The sequence below is a fragment of the Equus asinus genome, chromosome 9 (genome assembly GCF_041296235.1).
Source record: "Equus asinus isolate D_3611 breed Donkey chromosome 9, EquAss-T2T_v2, whole genome shotgun sequence".
Classification (NCBI taxonomy): Eukaryota; Metazoa; Chordata; class Mammalia; order Perissodactyla; family Equidae; genus Equus; species Equus asinus.
Window position 1 is genome coordinate 62,065,142 of NC_091798.1, and position 25,012 is coordinate 62,090,153.

The window sequence follows — 25,012 nt, forward strand, 5'->3', positions numbered from 1 at the left end:
CTCAGGAATCCCATCAGTATTTAGCGCACGCTGAAATAGCATGTCCTCTGATGAGCAGGATTTAATTGTCGCATCTTCATCTCCTTCGTGATGTGTCATTAGGATGCAGCCCACCTTGAAATTTAAGTAGGTGCTCCAGTTTATTGCGATGTCTTTATTTTATCTGTGTTTCTTTCCAAATGTCTGTATACACGTCTAATTTTGATTTCCTTTGAAAATAAAATAACACTACAAAAAGTAAAAATTTATCTGTTAGTGGGAAATACTGACTTATTTTTACTAGAAACTATTATAATTTTATATTAAATTTTTTAAAAATGTATGTAATAGTCTACTGTTTAGATTTTTTCTTCTTAAAGATCTGTCAGTTAAAATAACCTTTCCTCCTCTGTACTGTTTGATTAGCATAATTAAGGGCTTTTTCACCTCCACTGCAATATTTTCCTCTTTAACATTCCTTCATAAGGTATGGAAATAGCTACAGATTAATTTTTCTCTGATAACTTCCTGGGTCTGATGTCAGCTGAATGGATTTCTGTTTCTCAACATGTTGAAAGTTTTAAAGAATTAATACCTGTTCCCCCAAGCTAATTTAGCAATTCTGTTTCCCTCTTTTATAAAAGTACACTCTGCCTGAGACCTTATCTTCTCAGCAGTTCCGTGGGTATCTGTGAGGATCTCAGAAGTGCTGTGATATTCTATTGCAGAGCATGAGGCCTGGTGTTTAGGAACCAGGCTCTGGGGTTAGACAGACGTGGGCTTTCATTCAAGCTCTGCCACTTACTAGTGTGACAGCCTACTGAACTTCTCAGCCTCAATTCCTACCTCTTCAAACTGAGTTTAACAACAGTACCTATTTCATAACGCTATGTGAAGGATTATAGAGAAAATGCATGTTACATGCTTAATATAGCAGCTAGCACATAGTAAGCACCCACATGTTAGCTGATGTTATTTCTAGTAAAAATTATGTGACTCATTTTTAAGGAGCGTATGTTTGCAGATAGGGTGGGATTAAGGGTCATCTTCAAAGCTGGAATAGTCAGTCTCAGACACCTCCTCTCCTTGAGAGCCATCTCCCCAGCCATTTATTTGAGGCAAGGAAAGGGTTGCTTAAGGTGGGTGCTAGGGCTGACGGTGTGGCTGCCTTCACGGTTAGTCCCTGGGCCCTGCTTTGTGGTCAGGCACCCTTGCATGGCGTCAGTTTTCTTGTGTGGATGGTATTCTGGTGCTACCGTGTTTAAGGGCCTTAGAATGCTGTTTTCAACAACTGAATTTCAACGGAGGTTTAAGAAGTAAGTCAGGGGCCACTGACCTCTCAATGAAATCATCAGGCAAAATGAGAGACAAAAAGCTTCGCTTTCTGGGTTGATCTGGGACAGCAGAGGTGATCTGCATGCAGTGGGCAATCTTGTAGATGATATTTAATGAGTTTTAAGTTTCAAGGCTATGAACAGCCTTTCTTGAAATACTGCACAGCAGGTGCCCCTAGCTGGAATTCTAGCAGTAACAGGAATGTTCCAGTCCTGGAAGCCACAACACAGGCCCGATTGTGTCCATCTGGCAGGGAACGCTACCCCTTTGCCAGGGATTTTGTTCTGGATGTGTCTGAATTAGAGCCTGAGTGTGGGCAGTCTTGGGGAGGCAGCTGAATGAGGCTGCCTTCTTGTGTGCAGATGTCCAAGGACAGGGCTGAGGTGCACACGTTATTCACCAGCTCCTGGATTGCCATGTGGGAGAGTAGGAAGCCTCTGGACGGGGAAGGAGGAATTCGGAATTTGATGAGCCTTGTTTCTCTGGGTCTGTTTCGTGTCTTTACAACGAGGGAATTGGACTAGACATTCTTGAATTCCCTCGCCGGTGGTAAGATGATGTGCGATTCTGAGTGCTCTTTCAATTTCTAGGGGAAAGATCTTGCTGATCTGTTCTGTATATAGGGAAGCTTCTTTGTATGTTCTGTATATAGGGAAGCCTCGGCAGATCCTTTCTGGGACCAGTGGGCAAGTAAAGTATGGAAAACCTCAAGCACAGAACTCAGGGTGGGGCCGTCAGGTACTCACCCTTCTGAAGAGGATGAAAAAGCACAGGAAGTGAGAGTCCCTCAAGTTCACACCGAGGTGCGCTGCCCACCAGCCCCAAGCTTCATCGCTGCTACTAGAGGGCGTGCCCTGCCACCTCCCCCTGTTCCCCCCATTCATGGAGATTGTGACCCTGCTTCTCCCCAAGTCCCTGCCTCTGTCAAGGCACGTGTCTGACCTCCCACCCCACATTCCCCCTCTCGCCACATACGTGCACAAGCATACACACATGCACGCACGTATGTGCATCCCACAAGTAAGGGAGAACAGGGGCATATTGAGATGGAAGTGCCAGCGAGGGACATGGCAGAGAAGATGAGGACATAGAGTGTCTGTGTGGTATCATCTCTTCTGCTCTTTCTTAGTTTTCTGCCCTCGGGCTGATTTCCTGTTCCTCCTCTGTGCCTTGGTTTCCTCATTTGTCAGAAGGAAGGAATAACAGCTGTCTCACAGCGTTGTGGTGAGGATTAAATGAGATACTGCAGGAAGTGTGCTTAGCCCACGCACCTGGTACCCATTAAACATTCAGCAAGCGGTAACTGTTAATATTATGACTCCTATTATTACTGTCGAGTTGCCTGGAATTCTCAAAGTATTCCCAGAGGCTGGCATTGGGGTTTTGACACTCCTGTCTTCTGCGGGACTCTGCAGCTGACTGAGTTAGGTACAGCGCAGAAAGCACGTGGTGCAGAACCTGCCAAGAGTATGGGCTCAGTAAAGTTTAGTTGCACTCGTTTCTTCTTCTTTAATGAAGAGAACAGTTCATGACATGAAAGAACAGTTCACCATTGTTGTCACCCAAGCATAAGCAAAAACTGTGTAGACCTTGTGTCTGGAGGACAAGTGGCTCAGTTAGAAAGATAGGATGGTAATTCCCATCACCTCTTAGTGGGAAGGAAATAGAGGTACCCTGGCAGGGAATGGCACAACTTACAGGAGCACCCCAGGGATCCAGACCAAGTAAAGGAGAAAGAGAACAAGCACAGTTTGTCCTGGATGAGCTTACCTGCCAACCAAGCAGGGAAGGCCAGCTCAGCCATTGCATCAGCGCCCTGTGGTACCTGTGTCTGGATGGAGACTCTAAGGATGAACTCATTCCTCTGTCTCAGGTGTGGCTGTGAAAGTGTTTGGTCTTGTGGAAGACAATGCTGTTAAAGAGCAGACTAAAGTCCCAGAAAGATGAGTAAAATAGTGGAGTTAGAGTTTGACAACCTAGATTCAGATCCCGGATCTCCCTCACCAACCATGGTCCTTGGGAAAAGTACTTGTCCCCGAGCAAACTGGGAATCACAGCTTCCCTGTAGGCCACAGAGCTGTGGTGTGATGGCGAACATCAATGGGATGACGGGAGAGTGCAGACATGTGTTGGTTGTTTTTATTGCCAGCTGTAGCAAGATAGAGAAGCACCTTACAACTGTAAGTACACCGTGATGTTCCTAGGGGCTCGTCAGTCATTGGGCTTCTAGATTAAAAGGGCGTCTTCAGAAATGCAAAGCCCTTTGTCTCACAGCTAATGTGTAACAGGAGAGACATCTGTCCACTTAGCCCAGGAGGAACCACGGGGAGAGGCCGTCTCCAATGCACTGCTCGCTTCTCACCTAGGCCCCGGGCGGCTGTACACCTTATCTGTCAGAGGCTAAGAGAGCCTGTCATTAGAGCAAGTTGAACTGTGAAATATTAGTCAAGTAATGTTTCATCAAAAAATAACAACCATTTTGACAGTTATCTTGCAGCCAGATTTCCAGGTGGTTTAGTTTTGTTTGGAAACACTGTAAAATGAATGTGAAGCAGGGCTCGGAAGAGCCTAGGGAATGAGTGCCTTTTATCTCCAGAAATACGAGGCATGTACATATGTGTCTCCTTCATGCACTAGACCCAGATGTGTATAGGAAGTGTCAAGGTCCCATCTCAGCTTTGCTCAGGCCTCAGGTTAAATTTCACAGAGAACTAAGAGCTTTGGCAGTCAGCTCCTTAAAAGAAGCCTTAGGACTTCAGCAGAATCCAGCAAAGCAGCTATGGTTTCTCAGTCCTGTGCCGATACCCATGAGAAAGTAAGCTGCTCCAAAACAGGACTGTGTTACTTACTCATCTGAATGTCCCTCTCCCTTCCTTTGATGGTGCTTTGTCTGAGAAGGTTGGTGGCTTAGAACTTGGCTGGGAAAGGAGAAATGCACATTTGTTGAGTGTTTACCTGGTTCCAGACACTGTGCTGGTCAATTTATGGAAATGGTCTTATTTTGTCTTTACAACAGCCCTAGAACAAAACGATTAAATAAACTGTCCAAAGACAACCCACCAACAAGTGGCATAAATGCGATTTGTACCCACTTTTATCTGATTCTTTATAATTTAGGATTAGATCAGCTTCATTTGCCAGAGTACCTCGGTGTAACAGTGGTCTGTCCAACAGAGGTCTGTTTCTTGCTGTTCTGTTACAGAAGTCTGGAATTAGCAGTCCAAAGCTCTTAGGGTGGCTCTACAAAGTTGTTAGGGACTAAAGCACCTTTTGGCTCCCTGGAGTGTGGACTTCTTTATGAAGCAAGATGACTGCTGGAGCTCCATCCATCACATTAGTGTTCCAAGCAGCAAGGATGGAGAAAGAGAAGAAGAGTGTGACCTCTCTCAAAAAGATTTTCCCAGAACTCCCACATAATATTTCTGCTTACGTCTCATGGACAGAACTTTGTCACATGACTACACCTAGCTCCAACTGCAAAGGAGGCTGGGAACTGGCATGACTTAGCTGAGCAGTAATATGACCAGCTGAAAAATCAGGATCTTGTTCCTGAGCATGAAAAGAAAAATGTGTTGGGGAAGAGACTAGCACAGATTCCAAACGTCATATGTTTTCTTTCCCTTTGGTTAGTGAAACATCTTTTAATGGTACTTCAGAGTTCATATGTGTGGACCTCTGACTCAAGTTAGAGGCCATTTCAGAAACCAAGATGTAAGTAAAGAGATTCCCCAAAATGGTATAAATGTAGTTTCCCTATTATAGATATTTGACAATTATGGTTGCTTTGGTAAATTTTCTTTCCAGGATTTAAACCCACTGTCACTCCTTTTAAAAATTACCCAGAAGGACCTCTATACTTCTTATTTTTTAATGCTTGCCTTGACACTACGTAGGTTCCTGCATAATTCTTGTAGCATTGTTCACAAAGTCTCTAGCTTTTTAATTTGCAGGGATATCACCAAGTCTGCCAGAACGTGGGGGTGAAACTTGAAAAGAAGGGAGGTCAAGGGGCTGGCCCGGTGGCATAGTGGTTAAGTTTGTGTGCTCTGCTTCAGTGGCCTGGGCTTCACGGCTTCGGATCCCAGACGTGGACCTACATACTGCTCATCAAGTCATGCTATGGAAGCATCTCACATACAAAATAGAGGAAGATTGCCACAGATGTTAGATTAGGGACAATCTTCCTCAAGCAAAAAGAGGAAGATTGGCAATAGATGTTAGCTCGGGGCCAGTCTTCCTCACCAAAGAAAAAAGAAGGGAGGTTGAGTCAGCTCTTGATTATTGATAAGGTGGGACAAGGAGAGCTGCTGAACTGAAATTCACGGGGAATGTCTACTCCTTGTAATGGGAACTTAACTCATCTCAGCTCAGCCTTCAGGTGGTGAGGGAGCGGTCTGCCAGCCCAATTCTAAACAACACATCTTGCAACTTGCGGGCAAATTTCTCTCCCCACTCCACCTCCCACCCTGTGTAGTTAGCTTCTGCTGAGTAATTGTCAGTAACATTAAGGAACATGTGGATATTCTACCTCATTTTTTAAGTTTTACCTTCTATCAGAAGAGCTGGTGGACAGAGGAAGAAGATGCAGCAAGGAAGGAAAATAACCCTTTACAGTTTTTATGCTATAGCCTACCTGTGCAGAAAACCCAATCATAACTCCTTTGTTTCTTTAATACAAAACTTTCTTTAAAAAAAAGAAAGAAAAAACAACTTATTAAACAAAAAGTATCCAAAAAAAAGTTTGGAACCACCCAGAGGCCGCTACTAAAATGTTAGAATGCTATCTTTCCAGGTTTTTTTCTGTTATATTTTCATTACTTTTATAATCAGAGGGAAACATTTTATGTAAAATTTTCATCCATGTAAAAAAACTGAAACACACTGTCACATACAACATCGTGTAGTGAGGAAAGGGCACAGGTGGCCTTGGTTCTGGTGCTGAGCTACCCATGGGACCTGGAGTAAGCAAGTTAGTCTCTGGGTTTCAGATCCTCACCTGCAGATGTGAAAGTGGGAGATGTCAAGTACAAAGGGCCCTTTCCTCACTCAAACATCTGTGATTGTGACACATGAGACAGTCTGCAGAATTTATGTGGGATCACAGAGCTGGCGTCTAGTGCAGATGTTTCTTAATTTGGAGTTCATGGATAGATTCCAGAGTGTGTCATCACCATAATTAGGTGGAACACATACATAAATCCCAAATTTATAGTCTTCTCTAGGAGAAGGGTCCTTCACATTCATGAGATTCGTAAGGAATCTGTGACCCAAGGAAGGTTAAGAACAACTGGTCTATTCTCATTTTATAGATAAGCATCTTCCATCCAGGGAAGTGAAGGGACTTGCCCCAAATGCATATCCTGCAGATCTTCATGGCCATCTGGAGAGCTAGTAGGCCAGCAGGTGTTATCGGCTCCAAGCCCAGAGCTCTCCCCTTAGCAATGACCCATCCTGGACTCCCTCTGCCGTGCACTATGATGGAAATAACTATGCTGCGTGTCTCTCCATTGGGCCTAGTTCATGAAGTCAGTGTGGAGTATATAGCCTCCTCTGTCAGCTTTTCCCCCAACCCCTTCTGGCAGCCCTTTTCCCCAGAAGTAGGAGGGGAGATGTGTGAGAGAGGAAGCAAGTCTAGGCTCACACGGCTGGGATCCTTGTTTCCACTCCAATATTTCTTGAAGAACATTTCAGCACTGCATGTATTTTATCCTTCTCGCCAGAGGGGAGGTGGTGAATGCTCCCCCAAGACTTGATGTAAGAGTATAACAGGCCACAGTGTCTGACACTGAAGGAAAATCCTCAGATTGACAGTTCAGAGATGGAGAGGGCAACCCAGCTGTCTAAGGCAGTGAATTTGTGTCCCTCTCCACCATACTAGAAGCAGAACAACCTCAAAAAGATTGTACAATGGGACCACTGTGGTATTTGTGCTGAGAATTCATCACACAAAACCTTGTATCTGAAACTCAAAGTGACCTTTTCTGAGCAGCCCTAGCCCTACATGAGAAGGCAAATACCGCCAGATTGCTTGACATTTCCTTTTTTAAATTTCAAGCATTCTTGATTTTACTTCGTCTATTGATCTGTTGGTTTGCAGCCCCAATGCAATTAAGTGAAGTCACATTCATTGCTGTTACAGTCCAACATAAAAAACTGCTTTGAAACCCCAGTCCCTGCCCTTTATCTCCTTCTCCCTTACTCACCCCCTGTCCTCAAGCCTACCAGCCAACATGCAGTGTGGAGCGGCAGGTCCCAGAAAAGAGCATTTTTCTAACCCTGGAATTAAAATCTTCAAAGTTGAATGATGTTTCGTTGTACTGTGTCCATCTTTAAAGATCAGATTTATTTGCTCACTCCTAACTTTAAATCCCTCTCAGCAGAAGCTACAAAAAAAAAAAAAACCTATAAAAAGGGAGGGTTGGTTCTGATTCTAATCACTCAGCCAAATGTAATGTGGAATTCAGCTAGGGTATTGTCTGAGCTCCACCTGGAATTCACATTGAAGACATGAGAATTAGTGACTCAGAGGGCAAAGGAGGCTGGAAGGTGGTGTTGCTCTGGGATCAGCGCATTGAACACATCTTAGAGTCCCATCCTTCCAACCAGAAATTGTGTATTTGGGTAGGTATGCGTGTAGCTGAAGCTCAATGTTCAGAACTTGAAAGTTAAGCAGGTTGAGATCCCGGAAGTGTATGTTACCCCTTGTTAATCTGTTGAAGAACATTATTTCTAGCTGCAGTTAACCTGAGGGGGTTGAGAAAGATATCTGGATACCTTCCTGGTTTGTCTTTTCAGAGAATAATTTATCAGAGTTCTGGTTCTGTTCCTGCAAGATGACTTGTTAGCACAGAAGCAGCAGGTCAGTCTAGTCTGTCTGGGGACAATGAGGAAGGAAGAGCTGGCAGGAAAATAAATGGGCCAACTTTAAGAGGAGACTGCCTGAAAATATGAGCTTTCCTTTTTTTTTTTTTTTTTTTGCTAATACTCAGTCCTTTGGTTTGTCTGAACACACGGCGATATGGGTGATTGAATTGCAAAAAATTGAATTGCCCTATTCAACTTTCTTATTTTCCAGAGGTAAAAGCTAATTCAGTTCTGCCTTTTCCTTGCTTCTTTGTTGAGAATCAGGCAGCCCCACACCAGCTCTTAATCTCATCCTTATTAGTAACTCAGTAGAAACCCTCAGAATGAGGAGCTTTGCTCTCTGTTCTGAGTGGCCCATCCACAATTAGGTCCTACTGCATACATAACAGTTTTCTCCCTGTTGCATTTAGGGTGACCATATAACCTAGCTTGCCTGAAGGCACCTGATTTATGTCCATTGTCTCCTGAGATTAATAGCATCTAAAGTGTCCCGTTTTGGATGATACATTTTTTATATGATTACACTAATTACAAGGAATGAAGGGAAGGAAATGAGTTTCTGCTGAAGGGTCTAACCTTGTGCTCCTTTCTTTCTGTCACCGCAGCTTCATTTGGCAGCCCTGGCATCACTCAAGGGAGATATAGTAGAGCTTAATAAACGTCTGCAGCAAACAGAACGGGAACGGGACCTTCTGGAAAAGAAATTGGCCAAGGCACAGGTAAAGGATCTGGAGATTTTTTAAAAACTTATTTATTTTAAGATAAAACATAGATGTAGAAATTCCCACAAAACAAATTACAGCTTAATGAGCAAACATTCTCATAACCACTGTCCACGTCAAGAAATAGAATTTGCCACTCATCCCAGAAGTCCCTCCTCATGTCCCATCCCAATGGCACTTTTCCCTTCCACCAAGTGACCACTACCATGAGTTTTATAGTTGTGTTTCCTGAAATGTTTCTTTACTGTTTGTCACCAAAGTGTGTATGTTCCTAGACAGTTGAGTTCAGTCCTGCCCATTTAAAAACTATGTGTTTCATTTGACTCTCTTAATCTCCAGGTTTTCCCTCCATTCCTTATTTGCTTTATAGTTAATCTGTTAAAAGCTGGCTATTTGACCGATAGAGTGTCCCAGAGTCTGGTTGTTGCTGATTGCACATTCATGGTGCAGTTCAACATGTTCCTCTGTCCCCTGTGTTTCCTGCAAAATGGCGGCTGGGTCCAGAGGCTCAGTCAGATGCATGTCCAGTCCCTTTGGTAAGACAGTAGAGGGTATCTGTTTTTTCACTGGGAGGCACATAGTGTCTGGTTGGTTCTCTTTTTATGATATTAGCATCTCTTGATACTCAGTGCCTCGGTACATTAATTCATTAGGATTTGTAAACTCATGGTATTTTCGTTCTGCCATTTCTTTCTCAGTTATTAATAGGAATGTTTTTATAGAGATATTTCCTATCATTTACTGTTTGTTGAAAAAGTGGTATAGTTCATAGAGGAAAAGCAGAATAAACTTCATTCTTTCCATTTAACATTTTTCAAGATAATTGATTCCCTATGATCCTCTGAAAATGCCCATTTTTTTAAGTATTATTATGAACTTATGGATTTAAATATGTTTGAGTTTCAATCCATTATAATTATTTTCTTTATAGAAGCTCCAATTATACTATCTTTGACCAGTGAGAACCTCTTCAAGTTGGCTCCTGAGTCTTTTTGACATTTGCCTGGTGGTTATTCCAGGCTCATCTAGTGCATTTCTTGCCCTAAACCTGGAATTAACCATTCTCCAAGTGGCCCTGGTTTCTCTCAGCAGGAAATGGTATATCAAGACCACAATTTGCGTGCTAAGGATGTTTATTGCTTCTTGTTGGTTATTGTTTTTAGGCCTCTTTTATAGACAGAGCCAAGAAATTATTTCTTTACTTACTTAATTACCTACGTGTGTATGTATGCATTTTAAGATAAAAATACCTTAGGAGTGCATATTGATCCCTCCAATTCAAATTCAGACTATAGAGTGTTTTTACTTAGCTTCTTGTGTATTTTATCTGTATCTCTTTTCACATTGAGTGCTGGTTCTTAAGATTACAGAGGATGATAGGATATTTCATAGTTACTCATCTGCTTCATCTATTATATACAGTCTCAGAATAATAACATTAATGCTACCATAAATATAGTTACTGAGAAGAATTTTTAAAAATTTTTCTTTTTTTGTATTATTCTGTCCTCATTCCCTCAACTTTTTGCTCTTGTACTGTATCCATATTGCCTGACCACACAGCCATTTCATCTTATGCTCTTTCCTTTTTATTCCTCCTTTTGTCTTCTACAGGTAACTATATATTTAATGGTTACCATATGGTCCTTATGTCAGTGTCCCTCCATTGACTGATTGATTGCTTGAAGCTTGTTTCCTCGTAGATTCCTCAGGCAGGACTCATGGGAATAATGTTCACCAAGTTCTTGCTTGTTAATAGACATGTGTCTGTGCCCTTCATACTTGAATGGCATTTTTGCTGGATATAAAACCCTTGGCTCATTTTTTCTTTACTTAAATATATTTCTTTATTCTATTTTGGCCTAGAATATTATAGTTGATAATAATACAACTTTCTTTCCCTCAGAAGACACTTACTCTAGATATCCATAACGTTTTTCTTTCTTTCTTTTTTTAAAACAATTTCACTAGAATAACTCTTAGTCATTTTGGTTTGATATTCTCAGGTTTGCTGTGTATCCTTTTAATTAAATTCCTAAATCTTTTTTTTTAATTTCAGGGAAGTTTTTTAAAATCATAAGTGTTATATTAGTTTTGTTCCCTTGCTTTGATTTTCTTCTTCAAGGATGGTTAGTGTTTGTATGTTAGATCTTCTTTGCCAGTCTTCAGTATCTGTTGCTATCTCAACTCCTTTATATCTCTCCCTTGTTACTCTGGCTTTCCTGTTCTCCATCTTCTGTTTCTCTTAGGGCTTTATATGTTGTATTTAGTCCCGCTTCTATGCCTTCTAGTTTAGTATTCATTTCTGAAATGCATTTTTATTTTATTTCTAATTCTTTTCTGTGTTCTGTCACCTCACTTCTGAGTCTTTCTAATTCTGAATTATGTTCTTTCATGTCTTATATCATTTTACTTCCTTAAGATCTTTTGCCTTATTTTCAAAGAGTAGGCTATTTTGGGGGGCTTTTCTCTTTTTTTTTTTTTTTCTGGTCTATTGTGTAACGAGCTTTCATAGTTTATAGGGATATTATTCTGCTCCTTTTTTCTTCTTTCTTTCGTATGGAATTTGACCTCAGTACTTATTTGTTTTTCATTTGTGTATGAAAATAGTTTCTTTGAATTCTTAGGAGGCAGAGTTTTAGATGGTTTTTTACGTTCATAGAGCTTACTCTTGTGTTGTTTTCAGGTGGTCAAAAAATATGACAGCCTGCTTTCCCCCACTTCCTGGCTCTGTTCCCCTCCCCTACTTCTATCTGGATCTATTCTTTATCTCTATTAGCCCCATCGTGTTCAATTTTGATCCTACTCCCAGCAGTTTCTCCTCCTGCGTTTTATGCCTTGGTGATTCATGTTTGAGACTTTACCCGATTGTGGAAGAGCAAGTTCATGTGTAAATTTATGCTGAGTGGCTTTAGTAAGTTTTACCAGCTCTCTAAATATTACAGAGCTATGGTTAAACTAAAATGTAAAATGTAACTGGTGGTTGTGTTCATCATAGATAATCAAAAAGAGATTCAACATCTGTTGAGTTATTATTAATGGTGACACTGGAACTAGCTGAATAAAAGAAGATTCATTACTATGGTCATAAGATCAACCTGTAAGTAGTGTTTTGAGAATAGTGATAGGAAGGGAAGAGCTGATCAGTGGAGCCCAATATCAATATGATGGGAAGACAAAGTATTTCTCTATTAGTTTTCTATTTGTTACATGGTTTTCTATGTAACAAATTGCCACAAACTTTCTGGCTTAAAACAACACACATTTGTTATCTCAGTTTCTGTGCAACAGGAGCCCAAGCATGGCTTAGCTGGGTCCTCTGCAAGTGTCCAGTCAAGGTATTGGCCAGAGCTGAATGCTCATCTGGAGGCTCAAGTAGGGAAGAACCCACTTACAAGCTCACTGAAGTCTTGGCGGAATTTATTTCCTTGTGTTTGTAGGACTCATGGCAGCTGGCCTCCTTGAAGCCAGCAATGAAGAGATTCTAGAATAAGTCTGCTGATAAGACAGAGTCTTATATAATGTAATGTAATTATGGGAGTGACATCCCATCACCTTTGCCACATTGTACTGCATAGAAGCCAGTCACAGGTCCCACCCAGACTCAGTAAGAGTGTATCACACAAAGGCTGTATCGTACAAGAGACAGTGTCACACAAGGAGACACAGGGATCACAGGGGCACCTTAGAATGTGTCCATCACAGCTTCCTGGGGGATTTGATTAATAACACCACCATTAGCTTATACCAATAGTGACAATCACATTTCTTTAGCTCTGTTTTGTGCCAGGCAGTATGCCAAACATTCCACACGCTTTATCTTACCGCGTCTCATAAAGACCGCTGATGTAGGTCTTCCCCATTTTACAAATGGGGAGATTGAGGCCTAGGGATTTCAATATCTTGCCCAAGATTATGTAGCTAGAAAGTATAGGAGACAGAATTTGAATCCAGGTTCATGGAAATTCATAGCTGTATTGTCTGTTAAGTGGTATTGTTATCCTGTATTATCTGTTAAGCTGCCTGGGCTCCCCTTAGCATCCAGAGAGGATCTGGAAGGGAGTGGGGGCGTGGGACACACGTTAGTTTGGTTTAAACATTCCTACCCTCCCAAATGAAACAGGTGTATAGACAAACGCATGCATTTGCACCAACATTCAATGGCCTCGTGGGGAACAGCCTTGTGGGGAACCGGCAAAGATTGTGTATAGTACTGATTTGATGTTTCCAGCATGTTTGCTATTAGTCCCGACAATTATTTTAAATTAACGTACTGCATTTTTAACTCCTGCAGAAGGAGATATTTCAAACAAGTTTATGAGCCCCTTTGAAATCAGTCGGTAGTAATATGGAACTCTTTCTATTTCTAAGCCCTCTATCTTTGGAAAACAAGCCTCTTGAATTTTGTACCTCTTAGCTTTTAGGAAGAAAACATACACAGTTTTCATTAAATGTAATGGAGAGAGTGTTTTCTCTTTCTCTTGTTTTATGAGACATTTGAGGATGTAGTTAGGATACATTCTCTGTTAGGATCCCCTCCCCCTCATTCCTTTTCCGTTTGTTTTTCCTTTTCTTCCATGGTAAACTGCTCTAGCTGTTTTGCTCCTCAGTGGCATTTCCATTTGTACTTGGCCTCTTTGTTTAATTGGCTCGGTTCCCCCCCACTTTCTCCTTAGGGGAATCTGAGCAACAACTTAGAATGAGGATGGAAATACCCTGAGTAGTATTACTTGCGAGGAATTCAATGTGATCCTGAGAAAGTAACAGTTCTTCTTAGCATATTTTAAAAGGGAGTGGTACTGAGCCCCTTCACAGGAGGGTTGAGAGGGTTAACAAATTAGTGATGGCATTGCATTTTTCAAGAATGGAGTTCATAATGCTCTTAGGTTTGACAGCTGAGACTAATGTGATGATTAGAGATCAGTGGCCTCTGTGGAGTAAGATAAAACCCAGGGAAGAACATTAACAAAACCATAAAGCTCCTTAGCATCTCCACGTTGCACAGGGTTTTCCCAACAAGGGCTCAGGTTCTCAGGCCAGTCTGGCTCAAGGCTGATTCATGCCTTGATCCCAGGATTGCACCAATAGCAGAGATGAACCTAAAGAGTTTTATTCCTGGTGGTTGTAATGATGATGTTGCTTGTTTTTATTAAACATTTTTGCATATAGGCACTTTCAAGAATTTACCTGGCTAAACACAAGTATTTATATAGATTGTAAATTTGCTTCATCATCACGATAGGAGAGCTGAAACCTAGAGAAAAAGCTCAGGCTGTGTATCAAGTGCCAGATGAAATTCAGGAAACACAAAATTTCATCATATTCAATCCCAATCTTTTTTTCTTTGCCTTTCAAATTGAAGGTCTGTAGTTGCAGGGGAAATCCAGGCTCCTAATGATACTGATCTCCAGAAATTCATGGCAGGCAAGATGAGGCAAACCACAGACTTTCTGGCTTTGCTGTACTGTAGGATCAGTCAAAAATTGAATATAGGCTGGGAAGAGGGAGAACCCTGGATACAATTCCCTGTAATAATAGAAAGATTAAAAAAAAAGCAGTAGCGTGTTGTTTGAGACCATTTTTTCTTTTGTTCAGCTGAAATTGTATGGGGTATTTCTGTGCAGTAAGGAGAAGAAAATAAATCCCTCGCTTGTAAGTTTTTCTAGAAGCCGCCATTGCTCCCTATTAAGAAAGTCGTGGCTGAATAATTGACTTTGGCAGCTAAAGTGAACATGTGAGAGCTGGAGGGACTTAGAATTCCCTGTTTTATGCCCCTTGTGTCTACTTTTCTATTTCGGTGCTCCCCGGGGGATGGAAGGAGAGCGCTGTCTGGGCTTCCTACCTCTCACTTGGTATTGGGAGGCATAGTATTTATGTTTCCGGGAGTTCACTGGAGGTGATTCAGGGTAGGAGACTAAGGCAAATGGTAAAGAGGAGATCCGCCCACAGGTCAGGGAGCTGGGAGAGGGTAGAGGGGAGAAGATTGTGGCTGTAACAGCTTCAACCCCTTGATGGCGTCAACAGGAACCAGAGGGTTTTTCAGAGGATTCTGCTTGTTACCTGGGTTACATTAAATAAATAGGTCACTTTTATATTTAGTTTGTTTTCATCTATAAAATGGTTGGATCATCAGGATATTCAGGTTAAAACAAATAACCCCAAATTTTCAGTGGCTTAAAATATCAAAAGTTTATTTCTTGCTTCTTGCTAGGAGCTCACTGGGGCTGGCTGGAGACTCTGCTGCATTGTCCTCACCCAACTTCCCAAGCTGGTAGGCCTCTACCATCTGTAACGTGGCCATGGCCTGGGGAAGGGAATGTGGCAAATCCTGCAGGAACTCTTAAAGGCTTGTAGGCAAAAATGGTGTGTGTTCACTCTTATCTCATTGGCCAAAACAAGTCACATGGCCATATCTCACCGTATGGGTGGAGGTGAACCACAGTCTTGATGAACACCCCTATTGACTACCACAGGGATGCTGCTATTTATGTCATGCATGCCCAACATGGTGGACCTGGCAGAGCCCCACATACATAAGAAAATACTGGAGAGAAATAAACACCGTTTGAAAAAAGATTGTGTTAATGGCTTACAAAAAATAGATGTCTTTTTATCATTTTTAAAAAATGTAACATACTTAATTGTAACTTAAAAATTGAAAAATTTGTGCAAATGTTAAGTAGTAGTCGTTGAAGTAATACTCCTTTTTCCTGTTTGGTTGTCGTTGTCATGTCACCTTCTTGAATGAGGCTTTACTGGGATACCTGCCTGTAGGTGACTCTTCTATGGAGATGCGATATCGAGCTTGATCTAGGCTGTGTCCTTCTGAAACAGAATACCCCAAATCACACCTCTCCCCAGGTTAAAAATGCTCTCATGAGTCATGGAGACTCGGGGTGGAGAGAGGCATGGGTCAGTATGATCCTGGAGTGTGGTTGGTGATCAACCTGGGCCTCCCTTTACAGGCTGGTCCTGCCTGCATGGGAGGTCACCAGGGCAGGAAGGCCCCAGTCATGCACAGGATGCCTTTGTGTGTCCTGGGTGCCACCTACTTATCTCCCACTTTCCCTGCACCAAAGAGCCACATTCCCGGGGTGAGTCTGGTGCAGTTTAATGGAAGCTGTTGAATAAGGATGTTTTGTTGGGTTCTGGTAGCTCCTACAGGTGATGGCTTGTTTCCTCCTGCATCATTGCTCTTATGGGGGTTGCTCTGCTTTTCCTTGCACCACAACTTGGAAAACTTGGGGAATTTTTCACTCATTTTGGAGGTCAGTGCTTCAGCATGTCTTTGGCTGGGTACAGTGAGCGTGTAGAGGACGAGTGAAGTGTGTTTCATCAGATAACTCAAGGGGATGTTGAGTTGTACACTTGAACCTCAAGCAATGTCTTCTCAGCCATTCATTCATCTAGAACCTGAGAGTTTTGAAAATTATTTTTTAGCATTCTCTTTTCACTAGGGAAAGAATCTCCAGGGTACTATTCTGCGATCTTTTCTTTTCCCCACTCCCCACTTCTGTCCCTGTTTCTTATTTTTCACCTGGAAGAAGTCTACCTGGAGGCTGTGACCACAGTTCCCTTCAAAGTAGGTGTCATAGTGACCCCCACCAGCATGGCACCTAGCAAAGTATCTTAGACATTATGGGAAATCAAGACATACCAATTATTTTTAGAGGAAGTATTAAATTATAGAGGCTTTCCAGCATTTGTGTGTGTGTGTGTGAGGAAGATTGTCGCTGAGCTAACATCTGTGTCCATCTTCCTCTATTTTGTATGTGGGATGCCACCATAGCATGGCTTGATAAACAGTGTGTAGGTCTGCATCTGGAATCCGAACCTGTGAACCCCAGGCCACTGAAGCAGAGTGTGCAAACTTAACCACTACGCCACTGGGCTGGCCCCTTCACCATTTTTATAAAAACATACTTATGGAAAAATTTAGGAATGTAAACCAAGTGTCTTTGCCTTCAGCTAAGAAGTTTTTTCCTCCAGTATATTCTTGTTGCTACTCCCAAATGAACCCCTAAGTTCCAAATATACATTATGAGTCTCTTTAAGCTATAAGCACTGTTCCGTCTGATTGAATGATGAGGCTTCCTGTTGTCTCTTGTTCATACCCATACCCTCCAGGCAGGCTTTCCATTTAGCGGCAGGAGCGAAGATGTTACAATACCAGCTCTCACGCTGTCATTATCCAGGCATCACCCATCTGATCTTGCTGCAACCTGGGCACCCCTACAGAATCTTTGCTTTCAGGCAGCACACAACAGTCAACAGGGATGCACAGAGTTCTCTTGGTTGTCAATTGATTGCCTGCCTTTTTCTGGTATTAACACTTGCACATCTTCATTTTTAGTGGATTTTGCAGTTTCTCGTCTGCCTTGCTAGTAGTAGTGGCCTGTTGACCTGTAAAGATGTGATGTTCACTTGTCCTTCATCCTTGCCTCTGGTTCCACTGACTTCCTGTGTATTTGACCTTGAGTGGAGGTTATTTGATGTTCCAGGTTGTCACTAAGAACAGAAGTTCACATCACCATTTCTCATAAAGGTCTTGATACAGCTTCCACAATCTCCTTGCCTCCAATCTTGTTTCTGGAACTCCGAGCAGCCCCCAGGAAGTTACCACATTAATACTAATCAAGCTATTGTTCATAGGTGTGGTCCCTGCTGTGATTTATACCAATGTATTTATTAGACTCATTTGCTGAATACTTCTGTTTCAGTATGAGTTGAGCTTAGTGTAGGATTCTGCTTGTCTTTGAAGGTTTTTTGTCCCTGCCCAGTAACTTCAGGGTTACATCATTGGAAGCCTAGCAGATTTAGGGAGGGAGGAGTTTTGCCCTTGCCCGCCTGCCACCAGCCCTGAAAGTGCAAAGCTGGCAAGTACATATGGGTCTTGGCATTAGGCAAACCTTGCTGGAAATGAAATTAAAATTCCTCTGCTGGACAGGAAATTAATCAGGGCTGAATGTAGTAGACAGGGACAGAGGCTAGACTCCTTGTTCCTTTGCTGACGAGTGTTTTATTATTATGTAAATGAGATTAAATGCACGGTGACTAGGGTAGGGGTTGAAGAGGTAGAGAAGTGAACGAGATGAACAGGTTCCTTAGAATTTAAACTGTGGTTACAAAATGCTTTTATAGCCTCTGCTGCCTCTTAGTCCATCAAATGTTGAGCAAGGGAAGCTCCTCAGGTTCTTTTGTCCACTGTTTCTGCAAAGCAGCCTTCTTGACAGTGTGATACATTACAATTTATTCATTTCATAACACTTCCAGATACCCACAGTGAACCAGGCCGTATGCCAGATGCCAGGGCTCAGTCGTGAAAAGACCTAGTTCCTGCCTTCCCAGAGTTTATAGTCTGGTAGGAAAGGATGTGGGGAAGCATTAAGTCTGCTGATAACCAGCCAGTTAAGAAATGGTGTCATGCCACTTAGGAGTATTTGGTTGAAAAGTGGCTGAAACATATCCCAGATAACTTCAGCAAAAGAGGAATGAATTGGTAAAAGGAAAATTGAACAACCATAAAGGAACTTGACAAGGAAGCTCTAGGGATCGAGGGAGCAGGAACTAGAGGACAGTCCCTTCAGGACCCTCAGCTGAGTGAACTGACTCCGTGCAACCTTAGGCCCAGTCACTAAACAAGGTAAGTGACAGATCCAGCTGGGGCCACTTGCCCACTTCTTGGCTCAGGAAAAGCAAGGACTTAGATAGTGCCACAAAGATTGTGTGCAACAGCAGAGGGACCTTTTCCTAAAGAGAGAATGAGGGAAAGACTCAGATGTCCACAAAGGCATTGTAAAATTTAGCTGTTGATGTGTCTTCTGGGATTCCTGGCCAATGAGCAGACGTGTTAATTTTGGGCATACTCAGTGTTGAGGCGGTGATAGTTTGAGGCCATAAAACTTAGAATCGCTTGCCTGTAGGTGCACCAACTCATTGTCACTTCTGTCTTGTCTCTTGATCCCAGTGTGAGCAGTCCCACCTCATGAGAGAGCACGAGGATGTCCAGGAGCGAACGACGCTTCGGTACGAGGAGCGCATCACAGAACTCCACAGCATCATTGCTGAGCTCAATAAGAAGATAGACCGTTTGCAAGGCACCACTATCAGGTAGTAGACTCCAAGTTGCGGCTTCCTCTCTGCCCCCTTGGGCTGTAACCTGGGGCTTGGAGTTGAACTCACCCCTGGGAATTATCTTGATGTTTTATTTATAACTAAAATATTTACAGCTGATAAGTACTTTCTCTTTATTTTGTTTAACCATTCACTTTTCCCTCCATTATTGTGTTCTGATGTTGATCCTCATAACTCTGGAAGGTAGAAAGGGTGGACGTCACAATCCTCAGTTTATTGGTAAGGGTCTGGAATCAGAAGTTGAGTGAGATGCTTTATTAATAAGTTCTAAATGGAGCCCCTTCTGTCTCAGAGACCAGCATCCCTACCACCTCTTTTACTTACCAGGTCTGCTCTAGACATGTAAACCCTGTGCCTCCCTTGGAGACTGAGCGATTTATGAATGTGGCTTATAACTAAACATTACATATGCTTCAAGATAATCTAATCATATTTTGAGTTCACCTCAAGTGGATTTACCAACATTGACATAACCTCTTGCATCCTCTTCAGGTAGGGGGCTCTTACATACTCTTCATCATTTTATTGGTGAAAAAGCCAGGGCTTAAAAATATTAAATGACTACTTTGAAGTTACACTCAGCAGAGGGTAGAGGTGGAGTTAAAATCCACAATGTCTCTGGCTTGACTTAATTTTCTTTCCATAATCGTGACTGTTGGGGATCCTGCCTTCCTTGCTTGTCATCAGTTGGCCCCCCAGTCTCCGCACACAGCACTTAGTTGATGTGTCTGCCCTGCTGTTGAGAGTGGGGTTTGCTTTAAGTGACTTACTGAGCCAAGGATGACAACTTTTATCTTCCTGCTTGTGCTCAGGGAACAGCCCTGAGGAAAGCAAATGGTTGGCACCTACCTTCATGGAGAAAGAGTGCTTTGTCCACTGAATGTTTGTACGAGCCACAATTCAAACAGTTTTAGAGGCAGCTACTTTAAATTCTCCCTGGAGAAGTGCTGGGTTAGAAGAACTTTCATTGCGTTTTGTTCCAACTCTGAGCGCCACAGTAATGACAGGGCTCCTTGATGGGAGTGCTGATGGGCCCCTGTTTTCTGGGCAAGATCGTGGAAAATTTTGCACTGAACTGGAGCCACACAATAAATTTCATATTCCAATTTAGAACCTCAAGGCTTTTAAATTGTATCCTGGTCTTCAGAATGATTGTAGGTTAGAAATGCATGAGCAGAGAAGAATTTTCAGCCCAAAGAAATGGTTATAGCAGATTTAAAGGAGGCTGACAGAGTACATTGGCAGCTTTATAATTTGCATTAAAACATGTTACACTTTTAAACACTTGAGAAGGTGAAGGCAAATGGGCTCAGTGAGTTGTGAGCAAAATGCATCACACATCACCTGGAAAACTCAATTTCAGGATGATGAAATTGAATATAATGGCCAAACTGCCTCGTGTTAACATACAGTGAACTTCTTGACCATCAACATTTATTGGTGCCTTTTATTTAAAGGAAGATTGCATCTGTGCATATGTCACATTAAATACTGCCAATTTTCATTATATAAATGAGCTGGCCCCTCCTTGAGGGGACTCCCGGGAAGGCTGGAAGACATGCAGACACGTGGGCCAGTAAGACAAGGCTCTTCTTGTCCTCTGAGCTCCAGTGGCTGAGACATGTCCCCAGCCCCCAGCACTCCAGGAAATTGGTTTGCCCTCAGGTCCTGAGATGCTGTCACAGACACAGGGCAGTAGGAGCCAGATGCCTTGGATGAACTCTAAGTGCCCTAGCATATCTAGGGTCTAGAGAATTGATTGTCATACTAGTCAGGTATGATCCTAGAACCTTATAGACCTACTTGTCACTTCAATCTGGGCCTGAGTTAGGGATTTATTGGAAAAGATGAAAAATCATGGAATAGTTTATATAAGCTATGGTATATCTACACTTAAGCAATACTGAATTGCTTAAGGAAAGAAAATGACAATCTCATAGTTTTAAATTTTTTTATCTCAGATCACAATCAGAGAACCCAGAGACCTTCTGTGACTGTCCTAGAAGACTCTGCCATCTCTTATAGCCACAGGGCTAGTGTAGCCAAGAATCAGACAGTGCAGGTTGCTGAATTCCAATGTAAGTTGAATTCACAGCCACATTAGATCTCTTAGGTGAAGATCAGGCTTTATAGGAAGAATTGATAGGTGAGAATTTGAATGGAGACATTTGGGTAGACTCAAATGAATCAGAATACCTAGAGCCTGCAAACTCCGTTGAGCTCCTTGCTTGGAGAATATCTGTAGCAATCTGATCCCAGGTAGTGGTGCCAGATATATTCATGCCCCACTACAATTCCATTCTCTTTATCTTTTAGGCCTAAAAGTGGTCAATTTCCATCATGCCCCAGGGGGATAAGTAGAAAATCCTACCTGGAAAGAGAAAGTTAAAATATGAAAAGATTTAAGATTTTGTTCATTTATATTCAGAAAAACCTGGGGGGGGATGTGTGTGGGATTAGCACGTAAAGCTTCTAGACCAGGTATGACTGTTCCTATCAGAGATTCTGGATTCAGTATGTTAGTTCCAGCAGTGTGATTAACTGAAAACTAGACTCAACTGAGGATTACATAAATAATGTTGAAATGCCAGAACTTCCATAGTATAATGTAGGAGTCCAGAGGCCAGGGGAGTCAGGAATGTTGGGTGGGAGATGACATCATTAAAAGGGGGTCTTTGATGCCACTTAACTACTGCAGTCAACATGGGTGTGTTTACTGCATTGGTGAACAAGGCTATAGTAGTAATCAAAGCAAAAAAGTTTGACCTGTAGAGGTTTTTGATAGTGGCTAACGGATCATGGGGTCTCTAGGATCAATGTAAATGGGCAGCCTACATAAGTTTTACTTGATCTGTATAGTCGAAAAAATTCCCGTCTGGTGAACAGAGACTTGACTTGCCATTGCAAGGGAGAATCATAGCCTGTTACCAATTCCCTCACCTGACCCAGTTTACAGACCCAGAGCCCCTTAGATGAAGGGGAAGATGTATACAACCTTGCCACAAGAGGGTACAGTTAATCTTCTTTCTACCCATTCCAAAGAGAATCACAGCCACGTATAAGGGAGACTGTGCAGTGGGAAGAAGAGATAACCACATTCTGGGGTGATTATTGGCTCTAAGCTGATATTAGCCCCTGGAGATCCAAAATACCTGTGGTCTACCAGTCAGGGTGGGGATTTATGAAGGTATATTAGTCAGCCCAGGCTGCTATAGCAAAGTACTATAGACTGGTGGCTTAAACAACAGGAGTTTATTTCTCACGGTTCTGGAGTCTGGGAAGTTCAAGATCAAGGTGCCAGACAATTCAGTTCCCAAGTGAGGGCTCTTTTCCTAGCTTGCAGAAGGCTGCCCTCTCACCGTGTCCTCACATGGCAGGGAGAGAGAGAAGAAGCAAGCTCTCTGGTGTCTTTTCTTATAAGAGCACTAATCCTATTGTGAGGGCCCCACCCTCATGACTTCATCAAACTTAATTATCCCCCAAAGGTCCCATCTCCAAATACCATCGTGTTGGAGGTTAGGACTGCAACATATGAATTGGGAGGGCAAAGGTGATACAATTCAGTCCATGGTAGAAGGTGAGGTAACAAGTGGCATTGTGATCTGAATCCATCCCATAAACCTAGTCTACCATAGTGCACCATCTGGGTGGTAACATTTTTTCAGTGCCTTGGAGATGCTCCCAACCAGCAACAGTATCTGATGCTGCTTTTTTTGGGTCCAGGGACCAAGAGGTAGAAGTAGGAGTGGATCCTCTCATTCATACACCTAAAACCTCACTTTAAAAAAGTGTTGCTTCTCATCCTTGCAACTTTGACCTCGGCCAGTTTAGAAGTCTTAGTTCCCAAGGGAACTATGCGTCCACCAGAGAATACAACGATTCCGTTGATCGCCACCTGGCCTTGGAGCACCTCATGCCACTGAACAAAAAAGCAGTGAAGGGAGTTACTGCACTGGCTGGAGGATTATTGCTATACCGTGTGGCAAGGAGGGCTGTGTCTGGAACTCATGTGGTTCTCTAGGAAACCTCCTAGAAATTGCCCAGTGGTGAACATTGATAAACTAGAACAACCCATCCAGGTCAGACCACCTAGGGCGCGGCCCCTCAGGAATAAAGATTTCAGATTACTTCACTGGGTAAAGAACTCTAACCACCTTAGATGCTGGCCAAACACAAAGGAATTAAGGATTTCCTAGTGGAAGAAGGAAGTTATAAATATCAACTATAGCCTTATGACCAGTTGCAAAAAGGATGGCTAGGCTGTGCATATTTTCTTGCTTGTTATGTATATAGGCAATTTCCTTTTTATCCTTTTATTTTCTCCTATTATAGAAAGTGAGTTGGTATTGGTGAAACTTGTCATTTAATAGTTAGGTTACATGATATCTAGGTGGTTTTGCCATTGAACTAGAAGAGGAGTGATCACATAACAGTGGATACAATAACTGATGGGACTTTGCGTCTCCCATTTTGGTGAGAAGGTGAGTCCATTTACATTTGAATGAGGGATAGTTACAGAAGCTATTGCAATTTGGAAATTTAAGTGTGTGTAAGATTGTGTATGGTTGTTGAGTAGCCAAAGAGGGTAGACTATGATGGATGTTGTCTGGCACCTGGTACCATTCCCATCCCTTCTTTCTACTCTCCCCAGAATCAAAGAAGTTGGCCCCAGGGGACTACTTCCCAGACTCCCTTAATAGCTGGGTTCTGGATACAGTTTTGGTTCTGCCAATGAGATGCATTCTCATGGTTTTGGAAGGCAGAAGGGAGGTGGGAGCCACTGTCACTCAGGCCATGCTAATGGTAGCTCACATATAGGCTTTGGTGCCCATGACATCCTGCGTTGACTAGCCAGACCCTGGAGCTGTGTGCAGGTGTGAAGACAGCAGCAATTTCCTGATCTTTGAGGGACCCACAGCTGTGGTGGCAAATCCGACAGCTCCTGGTGGTCTCCTCCCACCCTTCTCTTCTCCAGTCCTTCCAACAGTTTTGCAAGCACATAACTGCCTAAATTAAACCCTTTCTACTTGAACCATCCAGTGTAGTTTGTTTTCCTAACTAAACCTTGCCTAATGCATCCTAAATCTCATCTCCTAGGAATAAACACTGAACATTTTGTATATATGGCCTTCTAAAAAATTTTATTCATGAATATTTTAAACAAATTGGATCATATAGCAAAGACTGTTTTGTAATATGTGTTTTTTCACTTAACTGTATGTTATGAGTGGCTTTTCTTAATGCTTATCTGACTTGGGGAGATTATATAATGGGATGGAGAAAATGGAAAAATACATCAGTAGCTCACCAAGGGAAAAAAAGACATCTAAGCAAATTAAACGAGATCTTTTGTTTCCCAAGGAGGGTATTTTCTTTTCCCAAAAGCTACTCTCATAACATCAACCTTTCACTGCCAACTCTCATGAGTAGTCCATGTTTTCTGCTTCGTTTCCTGTCTGCTTGTTGGCCCACTGCTGTCTGGCTTCTAACCCCAACAGTTTGCCAAAATTCCTTTTGCTGTGGACTGAATTGTGTCTCCCCAAATTCATATGTTGAAGCCCTAACCCTCAATGGGATACTATTTGGAGATGGGCTTTTGGGAAGTAATTAGGGTTAGTGGAGATGATGAGGATGGGAGAGCTCACTCACTCGCACACTCACTGTCTCCTTGCCGTGGGAGGATGCAGTAAGGAGGCAACCATCTGTAAGCCAGGAAGAGAGCCCTTACCAGAAAATGACCATGCTGGCACCTTGATTTTGGACTTCTAAGCAAAGCCTAGAACTAGGAGAACATAAATTCCTATTGTTTAAGTTAACCAGTCTACGGTATTTCGTTTTAGCAGCCTGAGCTAAGATACTGTTTTGAAAATCACTAATAAGTTCTGAAAAATCTAGTGATCTTTCCTTGTTACTGGTGCTTTTCTGCAGGATTTGACACTAAATCCTCCTTCCTTCCTGATGTGCTGGGATTCTAGATC

The 25,012-nt window shown here is 42.4% G+C and overlaps 1 protein-coding gene across 7 annotated transcripts in view; it reads left to right on the forward strand.

The window, feature by feature from the left end:
• Nucleotides 1–25,012, forward strand: part of MCC (MCC regulator of WNT signaling pathway) — a 405,770-nt gene that overhangs the window by 286,163 nt on the left and 94,595 nt on the right. For 6 of the 7 annotated variants that reach the window (XM_070517578.1, XM_044780105.2, XM_014842841.3 and 3 more), the window contains 2 exons: nt 8,784–8,897; nt 18,868–19,010. In XM_070517578.1, coding sequence (XP_070373679.1) covers nt 8,784–8,897; nt 18,868–19,010 — 257 coding nt within the window. Of the gene's footprint in view, nt 1–1,674; nt 1,864–8,783; nt 8,898–18,867; nt 19,011–25,012 lie in introns of those variants that run through there. The other variant, XM_070517579.1, reaches the window with a different exon arrangement.